Source organism: Salvelinus namaycush, chromosome 23 (assembly GCF_016432855.1).
Source record: "Salvelinus namaycush isolate Seneca chromosome 23, SaNama_1.0, whole genome shotgun sequence".
Lineage (NCBI taxonomy): Eukaryota > Metazoa > Chordata > Actinopteri > Salmoniformes > Salmonidae > Salvelinus > Salvelinus namaycush.
The window spans coordinates 39,325,082-39,341,047 of record NC_052329.1 but is presented as its reverse complement, the minus strand read 5'-3'; the positions used below and the strand labels follow the sequence as shown (position 1 = coordinate 39,341,047).

General features: G+C 47.1%; 1 protein-coding gene across 1 annotated transcript in view; it reads left to right on the top strand.

Moving 5' to 3' along the window:
• Positions 1-9,621, top strand: part of LOC120018677 (protein jagged-1b-like) — a 34,916-nt gene extending 25,295 nt beyond the window's left edge. The window contains exons 6-14 of the mRNA XM_038961878.1: positions 360-420; positions 543-673; positions 1,792-1,911; positions 2,100-2,213; positions 4,801-4,914; positions 8,333-8,446; positions 8,591-8,814; positions 8,900-9,050; positions 9,182-9,621. Coding sequence (XP_038817806.1) covers positions 360-420; positions 543-673; positions 1,792-1,911; positions 2,100-2,213; positions 4,801-4,914; positions 8,333-8,446; positions 8,591-8,814; positions 8,900-9,050; positions 9,182-9,621 — 1,469 coding nt within the window. The remainder of the gene's footprint in view (positions 1-359; positions 421-542; positions 674-1,791; positions 1,912-2,099; positions 2,214-4,800; positions 4,915-8,332; positions 8,447-8,590; positions 8,815-8,899; positions 9,051-9,181) is intronic.
• The last annotated feature ends 6,345 nt before the right edge of the window (positions 9,622-15,966 follow it).

Here is a 15,966-nt window from a genome sequence, read left to right as displayed (position 1 = left end):
TGTGGCACTCCCTCCCTCCCGCTACCGCGCTCCTCAGTCCCATCTCACTTCCGCCTCAGCACGGTGCTGATTGGACTGGACAAATACAGGAAGTGGCATCATTTGTTGAGAGACGTTAGTGAAGTTTGTCCCCAGAGAGACATAGAGGGTGTAGAGTGTGGAGACCACCGAACGTTACGTTAAATGGTAACTACCCCCACCTGACGTCAATGATGCTGTGTACTGTTGCGGTTCTGTGTGTTGTGCTCCTTTGGTGACAGTGTTGTTTTGTACAGTGTTGAGTGGCGTCTGCAATGTCTATAGGGCTGTCTCTGACCTGACAAACGGTGATGTAATGTTGTGTGTGTGTTGTGTTACAGCGGTGTGCAGACAGGGGTGTCACCAGATCCATGGCTCCTGCACTGTGCCTGGAGAATGCAAGTGAGTCCGCTCCTCCTTGCTGTCGAAATGTACATTTATTATCATAAACTTGCCTGTACCTCACCTCTATAAAGCCTGCAAAACAAACACCTCCCTCTCTCCCTCTCCCTCTGTGCTCGTAGGTGTCACTATGGCTATCAGGGTGCTCTGTGTGACCAGTGTGTCACGTTCCCAGGCTGCGACTATGGCAGCTGCGTTGAACCCTGGCAGTGTGTGTGTGACGTCAACTGGGGAGGCCTGCTGTGTAACAAAGGTGAGTTTTTGTGTGAGTTTGTGGAGCACTAACTTGTGTCTCAAGAAGAGTCGACTATCGATCGGAACAAGTCGTGCTTTGAGAGTGCTTGTGCGTCAGTCTGTTTTCCTGTGAGTGAGAGAGTGAGTGAGTGAGTGAGTGAGAGAGTGAGTGAGAGAGTGAGTGTTGACAGGTGTGGTTCACGTCCTTACCCAGGCACAGCCCCCTAATCACCTATATAAGATAAGACAACTCCCTCTGGGCACTCTAGTTACTCTTCAATAACCCTAAAACCCTTCCCACAACATTACCGAAACATTGTACAAACATCTCCCCAACGTTGCCCTGAGTCCCAGTGTGGGAGCCCCTGGGAGCCACATGAGGGGCCAGCAGCGGAGAATTGTGAGGGGAAAGGCGATAGCCTTGGGTAAAGTGAATGTGAGCTGGGCTGGGGTGGGTCCTGCTTAGCTAGGTGGGGTACTGAGTCTCTCCCTGTCCCTCCATTCAGGTCGCCTGTAAAGAGGCTCAGTCACAAAGAGAGCTGAACACGGCAGAGAGAGAGAGAGAGAGAGAGAGAGAGAGAGAGAGAGAGAGATCATTAGAAAGTTTTATCAGTTTTATGTTATGTTTTTTATGAGGACGCCTCGGTGTCGACTGCCGCAAAACTGCCTTGTTCTGTGTGTGTGTGTGTGTGTGTGTGTGTGTGTGTGTGTGTGTGTGTGTGTGTGTGTGTGTGTGTGTGTGTGTGTGTGTGTGTGTGTGTGTGTGTGTGTGTGTGTGTGCGTGCGTGCGTGCGTGCGTGCGTGCGTGCGTGTGTGTGTTCGCACTAATGTAGCATTGCCGCTCTGTGCTTCTGAGACCAGACGGATCAAGGACACGGGAAAAGATATAGAGTGGAGAGAAATAATTTTATTTTGTTCTCCCTCTTCCTCCCCCCGTTCCCTCTGTCACTCTTCTTACCATTTCAACTGCCATGTAACATTTTCTCTCTCTCCCTTCTTTTTTCTCTTTCTTGTCATCCCTCCATCCCTCCTTCTCTTCCTACCCCACTCTCCCCCTCCACTCTACCCATTCCCACTCTTTCTCGCTGCCTCTCTCTCCCCCCCTTGCCATCTCCCCCACCTCCCTTTACCTCTCAGATCTGAACTACTGCGGTACCCACCAGCCCTGTAAGAACGGGGGCACCTGTTCCAACACAGAGCCTAACGAGTACCAGTGTGAGTGCCAAGAGGGCTTCCGCGGGCGCAACTGTGATATCGGTGAGTTCGTTACTTCGGCAGTATTTCTGCATAGAATTCTGAGAATAATATCAGCATGAATGAACTTCTAGCACATGGGCAGTTAGCGACCAGATTCATGATTGAATTTGCCTTGCTTTTGAGTTTGACTTCTCTCTCTCTCTCCTTCTCCCTTCCCCCGTCTCTCCCTCTCTCCTGCCGTTCCTCAGTGGAGCATGCGTGCCTCTCCTCCCCCTGTGTGAACGGGGCCACCTGTGCGGAGGACCCGTCAGGTTTCAGCTGTGTCTGTGCGGACAACTGGACCGGACACACCTGCGCAGACGGTAATTAGCGCCAATCAGCACGGCTGAGATTACCCGGGATTGGTTGTGATTGGAGCAGAGCCAATGCCCAGATTCTAATCAGTGTCCAGGATGAGACTAATTTACACAGAACACAAACAACGCACTAATCAGATGCAGATATAATTCATTACACCACAAACACATGAACAACATGGAGTCCCAGTTGTTATGTGTGTCAGAGAAAGAGAGAGAGCTCTTCCCTGAGCGTGTTAGTGTGTGACTCACATAAGTAGCCCACATCAGCACAGTCACGGCACCCAGGACCCATTCTGTGAGTCTAGTATGTGTGTGTCCCTGTCCGTGTCCCTTCAAAACAAGTAGAGCTTGCTAAGCTGCGCATGTTAACATGGGGTGTGTTTAGGGTAAATGAGGAGCGGTGGGGATATATTTTGACCTTCGCCAGAGATTCTCACATAGCCAATTAGCTAACAGGCTTAAGCATTTAAGGTAAGATGGGCGCTTGGTCTTTCGTTAGAATACCAATGACCCCTGTCTGCCTTCCCCCTTCTTCCCACAAGTTAACAGGGGCCCACACAGCTTGGAGAATGTTCCACTTCATCATTACGGGGGGGGGCATTGAGGTCACAAATGTTTAGGTGGATTACAGTGCCACTCTGGTCCTGCCTCTGATTCGAAGATCTAGCGATCTCTCGTGTGTGTGTGTGTTTATGTGTGTGTGTGAAGCAGTCACACAGCGTACGATAATATAATCATGTATAATAATAATATAATATTTGCCATTAAGCAGATGATTTTAGTTGTTCTCCAAAGCAGTCATGCGTGCATTCATTTTACGTCTGGGTATCTAAGAGATGTCTGGATAAACATGCAGTGTTCCACTGTCTCTCGTTTCACCCCCATGTTTGTTCACTATGGTGAGTGACGGTGTCACAGGTGATCTCCTTCCCTCGGTGAGGACAGAGGGGAACCATAGCCCCGAGTCACAAATGGGAGGGGGGAGGGGTCCACATGTACTCGCTCCCTCCCTCCCTCCCTCCCTCCCTGTATCACAGCTTATTTTCCTTTAAAGTGTGTGGGAAAGTATGAGAGTCTGGCTGTGCTCAAAGAAAGAAGGCAATTTAGTCTGTCTGTCGCTCTCTCTCTCCCTCTCTCTCTGTCTCTCTGTCGCTCTCTCTCTCCCTCTCTCTCCCTCTCTCTCTCTCTCTCTCTGTCTCTCTGTCGCTCTCTCTCTCCCTCTCTCTCTGTCTCTCTCTCGCTCTCAATGGACACCGTGTTGAAATGAAAATTCTCAAGGCAATTACATTGCAGTTGTGATACCAATTAGAATGCTATTATTTACGGAGTGTTTGTTGACAACATGGCTTACAGTTGAACTATCTATCTACTGTTTGTCACTGGGTGGGAGCATGAAGTCACACACACACACACACACACACACACACACACACACACACACACACACACACTCTCTGGGGGACAGACTATCGTTTCGAGTTTTAGGGCATGGATGTCGGGAACCACAACACGGCTCTGTTTTTCGACGTGATTTATATATTGAACATTAATTAGAGGGTACTTTGTTTGTTATTGACTTTCCCCCTGCGCTGCGGTGGCTTTGAATTGGGTTACTGTGCAGGGCTGGGGTCAGGACCATGGAAACTGGTATGACTGTAGGGTTAGGTAAATTGGAAAGGTTACGAGAGAGGGGCTGACAGATGAGAAATGTGCGCTTACAGTGGCTGTGCATGGAGAAACGATGACTGCCGTACTGTACAAATATGCCATGTTAGCCTATGGGTTCACCCGACCTACCGCTCTCTTTCTCACTGACGCTTTCTCTCTCACTTCCTCCTTCCCAGCCTCTGCTTTCTACCCATTCTCTCTATATTTGTCTCCCCTTTTTCTCTGTTTTTGAATTCCTCTCCAGAGTAGTGGAACGAGGCGTGGCTGCTCCTTCCTCTCCCCTCTCCCTCTTTCTCTCTCTCTGTCCCTATCTCTCGCTCCCCTATCCGTCTATCTCTGGATGGGAAAGCGAGCTTAGGAGATCCGGTGAGGTGTGAACAATGTGCGGCAGATGATTTTATTTATCAGTGTTTGCTCAGGAACCAGAGCAAGAGAATAGGGGAATGAAAACCCGGCCCGCAGGAGCATTCGCACACCGACAGAACAACTAGGAACACACACACACACACACACACACACACACACACACACACACACACACTCACACATGCACATGTATCGCTAACACACACACTCACACATGCACATGTGTCGCTAACACACGCAACGTACAACTGCACAGACATTTTTACATTTATATTGTAGTCATTTTTTAGCAGACACTCCAATCTAGAACGACTCGTTATGCGTGCAAATGAGAACGCTGAAACAGCCACATAAAACAAGCAATAATAGGAAAAACATTTCTAGAAAATAAGGGTAAGTACGAATCACGTTGAACACGCAGACTTGACAATTGGTTGGTTGATAAATTGTTTGATTGTTTGGTTGATTCATGTTCATTGCCCACTGGTTCTTTTATTGTTGGCCGTATAATCAAATGATTTAACTGGTTGATGAAATGATTTCTGTCTCCTTTTAGTGGTGCGGCAGTGTGACTCTAAACCGTGTGGGCGCGGAGCAACGTGCCAGGAGTCTCCGGAGAGGTTCCAGTGCCTCTGCCCCCCCGGCTGGACTGGCAGAACCTGCCGACTAGGTCAGTGAGATGGACGCTATGGAACACTAGTAACCTACAAGAGAAATCTCTTCTGTATAGATACGTCGGTATATCCGCACAAAGCACTTCAAGCTAGAGAATCCAGTCACCAGATCAAACTCAGTATGCGTACAATGTTACACTGTGTCTATTACCCCCCAAGCACTCTCATATTCAGAAGAAATTCCCCAAAGCCCTGATGCATATTAGTTCTAATGACAGATGATACTTCAGTAGAGGCTTTGTATCAAATCAAGTTAAACGAGCACGCACGCACACACACACACACACACACACACACACACACACAGAGGATGGGGGCTCATAGTGTCCGTGGCATGTAGCCTCGTGGTTAGAGCGTTGAACCAGTAACCGAAAGGTTGCTAGATTGAATCCCCGAGCTGACAAGGTAAAAATCTGTCATTCTGCTCCCGAACAAGGCAGTTAACCCACTGTTCCCCGGTAGGCCGTCAATGCAATTAAGAATTTGTTCTTAACTGACTTGCCTAGTTAAATAAAGGTTATATTTAAACATAATAATTGAAGACATAGTTCGGGATGACAGTCTCCTTATATCCCTCTGTGTTGCAGTGATATGTCACACTGACACCTGATAATCACCTACAGTTCCACTTCATAGCGCGCAGTACATTGCTCACATTTAACTTGTTTGCACTCAGCACACGCACACACCACAGCCCAGGCTTTAGCTCTGACCCACAGGATAGGTTCCCAAAAATCCTGACCCTCCATCTGGGAAAAACAGACTCAGTACACACACAGAGAATATACGTTTCCGTAGTTCTCTCTCTGTCTCTGAGCCCTTCCCAGTCTTCACTGTGTGGGTCAGTGAGAATCCCCTGCCTTCAGGCTGTTCCTACAGAGGTCAACGCTCCCCGGTCTCTCTGCTCTTCCCTTGCCTTCAGGCTGTTCCTACAGAGGTCAGCGCTCCCGGTCTCTCTGCTCTTTCTCACCCCTGGTGGTGAATCCTTATGGGTCTGACAGCAGCAGGGTTTCTATTACCTGACTGCTTCCTGTCTCCTAATTGACGGTGTCACACCCTCATCCCCCCGCTATGAGAGACCACCCTGAGGGGTCTCTCTCAGCACCAACACTCTGGAGTATGGTGGAGGAGGTGACAGAGACACTATTGCTTCTATAGCCACGCCGGAAGTGGTTCAGCTCCCCAGGGTCTCGTGTAGGAGATGAGACTAGAGGTCGATTTCAAGTTTTCATAACAATCGGAAAGCGGTATTTTTGGACACCGATTTGGCCGATGTTTTTTAATTATAATTATTTTTAAAATATTTTTTTTACACCTTTATTTAACTAGGCAAGTCAGTTAAGAACACATTCTTATTTTCAATGACGGCCTAGGAACGGTGGGTTAACTGCCTTGTTCAGGGGCAGAACGACAGATTTTTACCTTGTCAGCTCGGGGATTCGTTTTTGCAACCTTCCGGTTACTAGTCCAACGCTCTAACCACCTGCCTTACATTGCACTCCACGAGGAGCCTGCGTGGCAGGCTGACTACCTGTTACGCGAGGGCAGCAAGAAGCCAAGGTAAGTTGCTAGCTTGCATTAAACTTATAAAAAACAATCAATCTTCACATAATCACTAGTTAACTACACATGGTTGATGATATTACTAGTTTATCTAGCGTGTCCTGCGTTGCATATAATCGATGCGGTGCCTGTTAATTTCTCATCGAATCACAGCCTACTTCTGCAAACGGGTGATGAACTGTCGTTGCACCAAACCTAACCATAAAAATCAATGCCTTTCTTTAAAATCAATACACAAGTACATATTTTTTAAACCTGCATATTTAGTTAATATTGCCTGCTAACATGAATTTCTTATAATTAGGGAAATTGTGTCACTTCTCTTGCGCTCCGTGCAAGCAGTCAGCGTATATGCAGCAGTTTGGGCCGCCTGGCTCGTTGCGAACTGTGTGAAGTCCATTTATTCCTAACAAAGACCGTAATTAATTTGCCAGAATTGTACATAATTATGACATAACATTGAAGGTTGTGCAATGTAACAGGAATATTTAGACTTAGGGATGCCACCCATTAGATAAAATACGGAACGGTTCCGTATTTCACTGAAAGAATAAACGTTTTGTTTTCGAAATGATAATTTCCGGATTCGACCATATTAATGACCAAAGGCTCATATTTCTGTGTGTTATTATATTATAATTAAGTCTATGATTTGATATTTGATAGAGCAGTCTGACTGAGCGATGGTAGGCAGCAGCAGGCTCGTACGCATTCATTCAAACAGCATTTTGCCAGCAGCTCTTCGCAATGCTTCAAGCATTGAGCTGTTTATGACTTCAAGCCTATCAACTCCCGAGATTAGGCTGGTGTAACCGATGTGAAATGGCTAGCTAGTTAGCGGGGTGCGAGCTAATAGCGTTTCAATCGGTGACGTCACTCGCTCTGAGACTTGGAGTAGTTGTTCCCCTTGCTCTGCAAGGGCCGCGGCTTTTGTGGAGCGATGGGTAACGATGCTTCGAGGGTGGCTGTTGTCGATGTGTTCCTGGTTCGAGCCCAGGTAGGGGCGAGGAGAGGGACGGAAGCTATACTGTTACACTGGCAATACTAATGTGCCTATAAGAACATCCAATAGTCAAAGGTATATGAAATACAAATGGTATAGAGAGAAATAGTCCTATAATTCCTATAATAACTACAACCTAAAACTTCTTATCTGGGAATATTGAAGACTCATGTTAAAAGGAACCACCAGCTTTCATATGTTCTCATGTTCTGAGCAAGGAACTTAAACGTTAGCATTTTTACATGGCACAGATTGCACTTTTACTTTCTTCTCCAACACTTTGTTTTTGCATTATTTAAACCAAATTGAACATGTTTCATTATTTATTTGAGGCTAAATTGATTTTATTGATGTATTATATTAAGTTAAAATAAGTGTTCATTCAGTATTGTTGTAATTGTCATTATTACAAAAGAAAAAAATTGTCTGATTAGTCGGTATCGGCTTTTTTTGGTCCTCCAATAATCGGTATCGGCGTTGAAAAATCATAATCGGTCGACCTCTAGATAAGACGCCCACACACAGACACACACAGAGACACACAGACAGAGACGCACAGACAGAGACACGCGCACGCACACATGCACACACACACACACACACAGCCTCTGGCTTAATTTAGCTTTATTGGGCTAACATTTCAGCTACCACAGCCTCTGTCATTTTTGTTATTTCTCTTTTTAAAAGGTGTATTGCTCTCTGTATATATGACCGTGTAGATGTGAGTTATGCCAGGCTCTTACAAAAGGACTGCTGCTTTAAATTGGCGCAAGCTAAAAAATTGTCCTGAGACTCCACCAGTGATTTTATTGATGTGTTCTCTCTCTATTTCCCATCTCTCTCCACAGACACCAACGAGTGTGACATGGGTGTGTGTGTCCATGCCCGCTCCTGCCGTAATCTGATTGGTGGATACCTGTGTGATTGCCTGCCAGGCTGGGCGGGGCCAAACTGTGACATCAGTGAGTATAAGGTCAAGGATGGAGAAAGATGGTGCGTGTGTGTGTGTGTGTGTGTGTGTGTGTGTGTGTGTGTGTGTGTGTGTGTGTGTGTGTGTGTGTCTATGTGATTGAGTGTGCTGATCTATGTGTCTCTCTGTTCTGTAGGGAACAGCAGTTGCCAGGGGTTGTGTCTAAACGGAGGTCACTGTGAGGACTCTGTGTCAGGCTCACGCTGCCTGTGTGTGCCTGGTTTCTCTGGGAAGCACTGCCAGACTGGCCCCAGTCCCTGTGATAGCACCCCCTGTCAGCACGGAGGCCAGTGTGTGGACAAGGAGGGCAGGGAGGAGCTGTGTAGCTGTCCGATCGGCTACTCAGGGACGTACTGCGAGGTCAGACTCCATTCTCAGATTCGTCATCTTCCCATTGGTTTTCTGTATCCTCCTCACATATTTTGTTCTTGTTCATATTGTCCAGGTGGTGGTGGATCTGTGCAATCCCAACCCATGCCAGCAGGGGGTGCCCTGTCGGAGCACCGAGGGGGGGTACATGTGTGCCTGCCCCGAGGGTTACTATGGTAACGAGTGCACAAGCCTTAAGGACCCCTGTCATGGCCAACACTGTCCAGGTGAGGCGTAGTGGGATGAGATTTTTTTTCACATTATATGTGTACAGGTGTGTTTGTTAACTAACTAACGTGTCTCCCTCTCTCTCTCTTTCTCTCTCTCTCTCTCTTTATTTCTCTCTGTGTCTCACTAGGTGCCATGTCGGACCCAGCTCGTGGAGGGGTCAATCTCTACATGGTGTTGGTGGGTGTGTCAGCGTTACTAATGGCGTGCGGCTGTGCAGCTTGCGCCCTCTTCCTGTCCCGTCTCCACCGACGACGGAAAAAGACGCAGGGCGGGCCCCAGGAGGAGGGCATCAACAACCAGAGGGAGTTTGTCACCCTCGTCCGAAACCTAGACCGCCCCGCACCCCTCCTGCCCCCTCTCACCCTCAACACCACCGCCCACACCCCTGTCCCTGTACCGCGCTGCTGCGAGGAGATCGAGCTCACTCTGCCCCCCTCCCCGGCCCACTCACAACTCTCCCCTGCACTCAAACCCTCAACCCCCGCCGCCAAACAGGACATCTCCAACCTGGAGAGGGAGAAGCTCAACCGCTTCCACTACTCAGACAATCAGGAACTGGAGGTGTGACCTTTGAACTGTCAGAGGCTTTTATTATTTTGCGCCCACTTCTCTCTGCCTGGCCCTGGACCCCAGCGCTGTGCCATGCTGCATAGGTTCCTGTGGTGATGACCTCACCCGACCCATCCCTCTCTGAGTTGACTCCTCATCTTTTGTCAGCTGAGATTGTCATCTGCTACATAGCACATATTGTTGGTGTAGAATGCTGGGCCTACGGGGTAGCTGAGCAGATTATCAAGAAACAGCATGGCGGTGAACTTTAACCTACAACTTATGACATCATGCACTTCTGACCTGCTGACCCCGGAGCTAATCTTATGAGGGTTGGCCTTGAGTTAGAGTCTGGCTTGTGTCTGAGTGTCTCTGTGTTTTATGGGAACAACTGTGAGGAGCCATTTGAGCCATTCCCCAGGTGTTAATATCCCTCTGTAGGCACCCCACTGCCCTGGTTGCCCTGGAAGGCCTAGATGGCCTGCTAGTGATATCTGTAACTGGACCGCTACGGAGACTGTAGACCTGCACTGTGGCCTCCTGGGCCGTAAGGCAACTGACAGGGGATGGGAGGGAAGGGCAAAGTGGTTTTAATTCCAATCAGTCCATTTCCACATTCATTATTGAAGGATAAACGGTGGTATAATTATTGTGTGTGTGTGTGTCTTTGTGTCTGCGTGTGTCAGTGCGAGATGTGTGTACGCGTGTCAGTGCGAGGTGTGTGTACGCGTGTCAGTGTGAGGTGTGTGTGTGTGATAAGCATTACAGACCGTCATGCCTGTTGCCAGGAGAGAGAGAAAATGACTGAAGGAGCAACAAAAGAGCAAAAAAGAATCAATGAATGCAAGCTTTAGATAAAAAAAAGAGGGAAAGGTCAGACAAGAGAGTAGAGCCTGACCCCAATCCATTTGAACCATGAGAGAACTGAGTTAAAACATGACACTTATGCCTGTGCCGTCTCTGTAACACACTGCAGTTGTCGAAGATGTCAAATGTTTTTTTATACCTATGTGTAAAATAGCTCTGTTGTATATATGTTGTACATATTGGTATTGTTTTTTTTTTTGTACTGTGGTTTGTCTCTGAATGTCGCTGTTTTACTTCGCTCTATTTGTCCTCTCTCTCCTTCCATTCGTCTGGGGCTGCCAGCAGGTGTGGATCGTAATTAAAGTGCATTTACCTTCCAAATCCATGTTTGTGTCGCGGTGTTATTTGTGTCTCAGATCCAACACAAATGGATCGGTGAATAGATAGCTTTCAACAATCCCGTCGCGGTAGATCCGTGAGTTCATCAAGGGAGGTAGGAAGGAAAGACATTTTCAAGTCGTTGAATGGGTCATCCAGTTCCATGGCTGGTAGAGCCATTCTATTCCACCAGTACTGGGAGTCCAGAAAGGATATTCCATCATGGAGAGCATGGCTGTAACCATGACTGTGTCACCAGATCACGCAACACACACATACACAACCCCCCAGCAATCACTCAAACCTAAAACAACCACTCATGCACACACAGAGTGATTGTAATTGTGCCAGGAAAAACTAAGGATATAACACCTGACCGGCTTTGATATCCCAAAATGATTTAATTGCCTGTGAGGGACTTTCTTAGTGTGTGTGTCCCTGTACCTTTATGATAGAGAGCAAGAGATACTGTAAGTGGTTTCACAATACAGTGAGAATGAATATGTGATTTATATGTGTGCGTGTGTTGTGAGAGAGAGAAAGTGAGAGGTCACAGCAGTTAGAGTGAGCAGGCTTATGGCTATGACGAATGTGACCTTTGCCCTTCTCAGACAGGCTAAAGGGTGGAAATGACCATGGTCTTCCCGTCCCCACCCTGGCCACAAGGAAATGTAGGAAATAGAGTTTCTACCCCACACACATGCACACACACACACACACATACACACACACACACACACACACACACACACACACACACACACACACACACACACACACACACACACACACACACACACACACACACACACAAAATCACTGCATTGCAGAGACCTCTTCACACCTGCTGTGCAGCTCAGGATGACTCCATAACCCACCCATCATCAACCATACATACAGAAAAGGTCAAAGTTCCTCATTGTACAAAGTTTCAAGTTCCTTGTTCATCGATCATCCATTGATTTTGCCATCATACTAATGCAGGGTATATATTACACATTCCATTTATGGTGATGTATCCTATTGGCTGTTCAGTCCAATGGTACTCGAGTGTGCGTTTGTTCACTTGGCGTCTCTTGGTTGCCTGTATGTATGCCCCTGCAGCTTTGAATCCATGAACTGGGGGTCAAGGTTAAAATCACAGAGGGTGGTTTCAATGTTTCTACCAGTTCCTCCAGATCTATTTTGAGGAACCAGAGACCAGCAGCTGTTGTAAACCTGCAGTGTTTGTTCTGGCCTCTCGATATTCTTGTCAGAAATTCGCTTTAGAGTGCTTGAAACTAGTGATGTTGAAATGATCACGTTTCCTACAAGTTTCCTCATGGTTTTATTTCTAATCATGTTATACTCTTTTGGGCCATTTTCTGGGGTTTTGTGGAGGAAAACGAAGTGATTCGAGCATAACAAGTCAACCCTGTTACCCATAGAAGTTAGGTTAGAAATGTTTTAACAATTATACTTTTATTTGGGAAGCTTGCATTCAATTGCCACTCCCTGTGGCACACAACAAGCTTCCATTCCCCCTGTCACAAGGGGATTTATGGCTGATTAAAGAAGAAATCGTCAACCCTGTTACGGTCAACCCTGTTATGGTCAACCCTGTTACTTTATTTGGCACTGAATAGGAACTTACTTTTATTTTTTTATGTGTTTTTTATGAAGTTGAACATGCGCTCTTCATGCAGAATGTAAAAATTGGATGAAATCAAGTTAGGCTACACTCATCAAAACGCACCGAATCGGTGGAACGACCGACCCCATTTTCAATGTCAACATAACTCACACGTGTGGGTTAGGTATGATAAATATAAACCATTTGTCTCTCAAAGTGTCATTTTTGGGAAATATTTCTGACACCTCCAACTGAAATTGAACTCGACAGATCTCACTTTCTTCATATTCAAAGCAGCAGGGCATGTAGAATCATCTCAAAAGGGTCCTCGCTGAGTTTTGCTGAAGCTTTATCATCTGACAATGACTTCAGAGGTATGAGAGAACCATTAGGTTACTGAACCATGAAGAAAGGATAGGTCCTGTACCGCCATCTGGTGGCCAATCAAGTTAATAATTCTGTTTACAGCCAGTGAGTTGCCGACGACAGTTGTGACTGGTGTGCCGCCATCCTGCGTCGCAGTAGGCGAGCTACCACCTCCAGCCGTGGCCAGCCTCTGGCATCGTACTCACCGCCAACGGATGGGCCCCAGCAGACCTGCACCAGCTGAGTTACAGGGTCCTTTGCCACACCTGGGGCGTTCCATGGGGTGGCCCAAGACTGCTTTTGTGTCCTTGTGCATTCTCCTCACGGGGCGGCACCTAAGCCCCTTACGTGAACCAGAGCAGCCACCCTCCTGGCCCCCATGGTTCTCTAAAATGACACTGGCTATCAGCTGCCCCTCTAGTACTGCCAGAGGCACACAATAACTCGATCCTGTCTGGTCCCTTAGCTGCTCTGCCCCTCTGCCCTGCCTGTCATGCCGGATAGGATTATGCACGCGAGGACTAAACTCCCCGTTGAGGCCTGTGGCCTTTTAGAGACTGTGCCATTTAGGTTAGAGCCCTTTTCGTGGATGTTCATATTTCCAAAACATATATTTCAGCCCTATGTATCTTTAAAAATATAACAATTTTACTAGCAAAGACAGTACAGCATGAAGCCAGGAACTGCTTCTCCAGTAGAAATCCCTGATCACGCTTGTAGTCGATGTCATAGCGACGTTGGCTAGCTAAATTCATGCACAGAAACACGTCATCGGGTCTAACGGTTATCTCGCGCCTAACTGCTCATGTGCAGGCCGTCACATCAAAGGCACTCCGATATAAAGTTGTTTTTGACGAAAATGAAAACATGTCAGTTTGTCACCTTCACAAGGTCTGAGTAATAACATGTTCAACTACTTAAAACATTGGCTAGAATCTAGGTTGTGCCTTTAGATTTAGAGAAAATTAACAACTATGGAAGAATGTTTTCCTTCTCTCGTTGACTTCTTAAACCCAAAATCCCAGCCTGGTCTGCTTGGTCTGTTTCGCAAGCGTTCCCGGAAGTCTTGCGATGTTGCGCCTCTGGGGTAAGAAACTCTGTGTTATTAGGTATATAACATTTTATCATTTAAAAACGACACACCAGTGGCCATGAGATGGGGAGATGGGGGAATGCACAAGCCTTCTGGAAGATCTGATGAAGGAGAAGATGGCGGACAGGAATAAAAGGAGAAAATTGGAACATGTTTTCAGTGAATATGGAGTGGTGGATCAAACAGCACTTTTGTGAAGACCGCTGAGTTTGAGCCTCATCCTGATTCTGGCCCAGTGGGAGTGAGATTTTCGGAGAGAATGGATCCTTGTCTTCTGGCAGATCCATATGTGGTGTCAGGTTGGGTGGAGAAAAGGTTGGGGAATGTTGGGTCGGTGTAAGGCAGTCAAAGTGGAATCGTGTTGGTTTTTTGCATTTCTGCCGTCCAGAGGGAGCGTGCGTTCTAAACCATGCGACTGGGGAAAGGAGTGAAAGGAGTGATAACTGGAGTGCCATTATGTATTGAGGAGGATCAACTGAAGTTGAAGATTCCCGGTGTCTGTGACACCCTCTGTTTGGTGCGATGCAGACTCGTAGAGAGCTTGGTGAAACAAAGAAGACACTGTCTGTACTACTAAGTTTTGAGGCAGAGTCTTTACCAGATAAAGTCAAGTTAGGATGTGACAGTTATCCCGTGAGCGCTTTTGTCCCGAATCCATTACAGTGTTTTAGGTGTCAAGCCTATGTGTAACGGATGTGAAATGGCTAGCTAGTTAGCGGGTACGCGCTAGTAGCGTTTCAATCAGTTACGTCACTTGCTCTGAAACCTAGGTGCAGTGTTGCCCCTTGCTCTGCAAGGGCCGCGGCTTTTGTGGAGCGATGGGTAACGACGCTTCGTGGGTGACTGTTGTTGATGTGTGCAGAGGGTCCCTGGTTCGCGCCCGTGTCGGGGCGAGGGGACGGTTTAAAGTTATACTGTTACATTGATGCTGTTGACCCGGATCACTGGTTGCTGCGGAAAAGGAGGAGGTTGAAAGGGGGGTGAGTATAACGGATGTGAAATGGCTAGCTAGTTAGCGGGTACGCGCTAGTAGCGTTTCAATCAGTTACGTCACTTGCTCTGAAACCTAGATATAGTGTTGCCCCTTGCTCTGCAAGGGCCGCGGCTTTTGTGGAGCGATGGGTAACGACGCTTCGTGGGTGACTGTTGTTGATGTGTGCAGAGGGTCCCTGGTTCGCGCCTGTGTCGGGGCGAGGGGACGGTTTAAAGTTATACTGTTACATATGGTCAGGTGGCAGCAGTGTGTAGGAGGGATATTCCTAGATGTGAGAAGTGTGCAGGAGGACATGAGACAAAGGAATCTGTAGTATCGGTGGGAAAAGTTGTGAGTGTAAACTGTAGAGGTACCCATGGTGCTGGAGATCAGAGGTGTCTGGTGAGAGAAAGGCAGGTTGAGGTTGCCAGGATCAGAGTAGTGCAGAAGGTGTCATATACTGAGGCAGTGAAGAGAGTAGTAGAGGAAGATGGGTCCAGGGTCAGGGATCCTAAGAGGATCCATGTGAGTAGCCCGAAGCTAATAGAGAGTGATAGGAATAACACGTGCTTCAGTAAGGTTGTTTTTTTGGCATTCAATGCCATGGTTGTCAATTGTACCCCAGGAATGGAACGTAAATCCCAGAGGAAAGATGTTGTGATGTTAGATTACCTGTTAGATACTGCTGCAAAGTCGGATCTAGAAGCATAAGCATTTCGCCACACTCGCAATAACATCTGCTAACCATGTGTATGTGACCAATAAAATTTGATTTGATTTCGATGGCAGCTGCGTAGAAGTACTTGGGTGTGTGAGATTTTACTGCAGGAAAATTGCAAGATGTTTTGAACAATAGTGTCCCGTCCTCCCAGGCTGCTGGCCTGGAGTAGGATCAGACAGGGCCAAAGTAGTGGAATAGTGGTGCGGTTTAAATGGGTGCAGGGTTAGCTGGTAGGGAATTTTTTTCACAAAGTGTAATTAATTTATACTACAGAAAAGCAGGCTGATGCACAGCCAACACAGTAGATGGCGGCATGCACCTATAACATGTGTTTGCGGACCGCCATAATACCAAAGAAGAAGTAAAATAAACAACACACAACTTTGACAACATTCCGCAAACGAAGAGTGGGC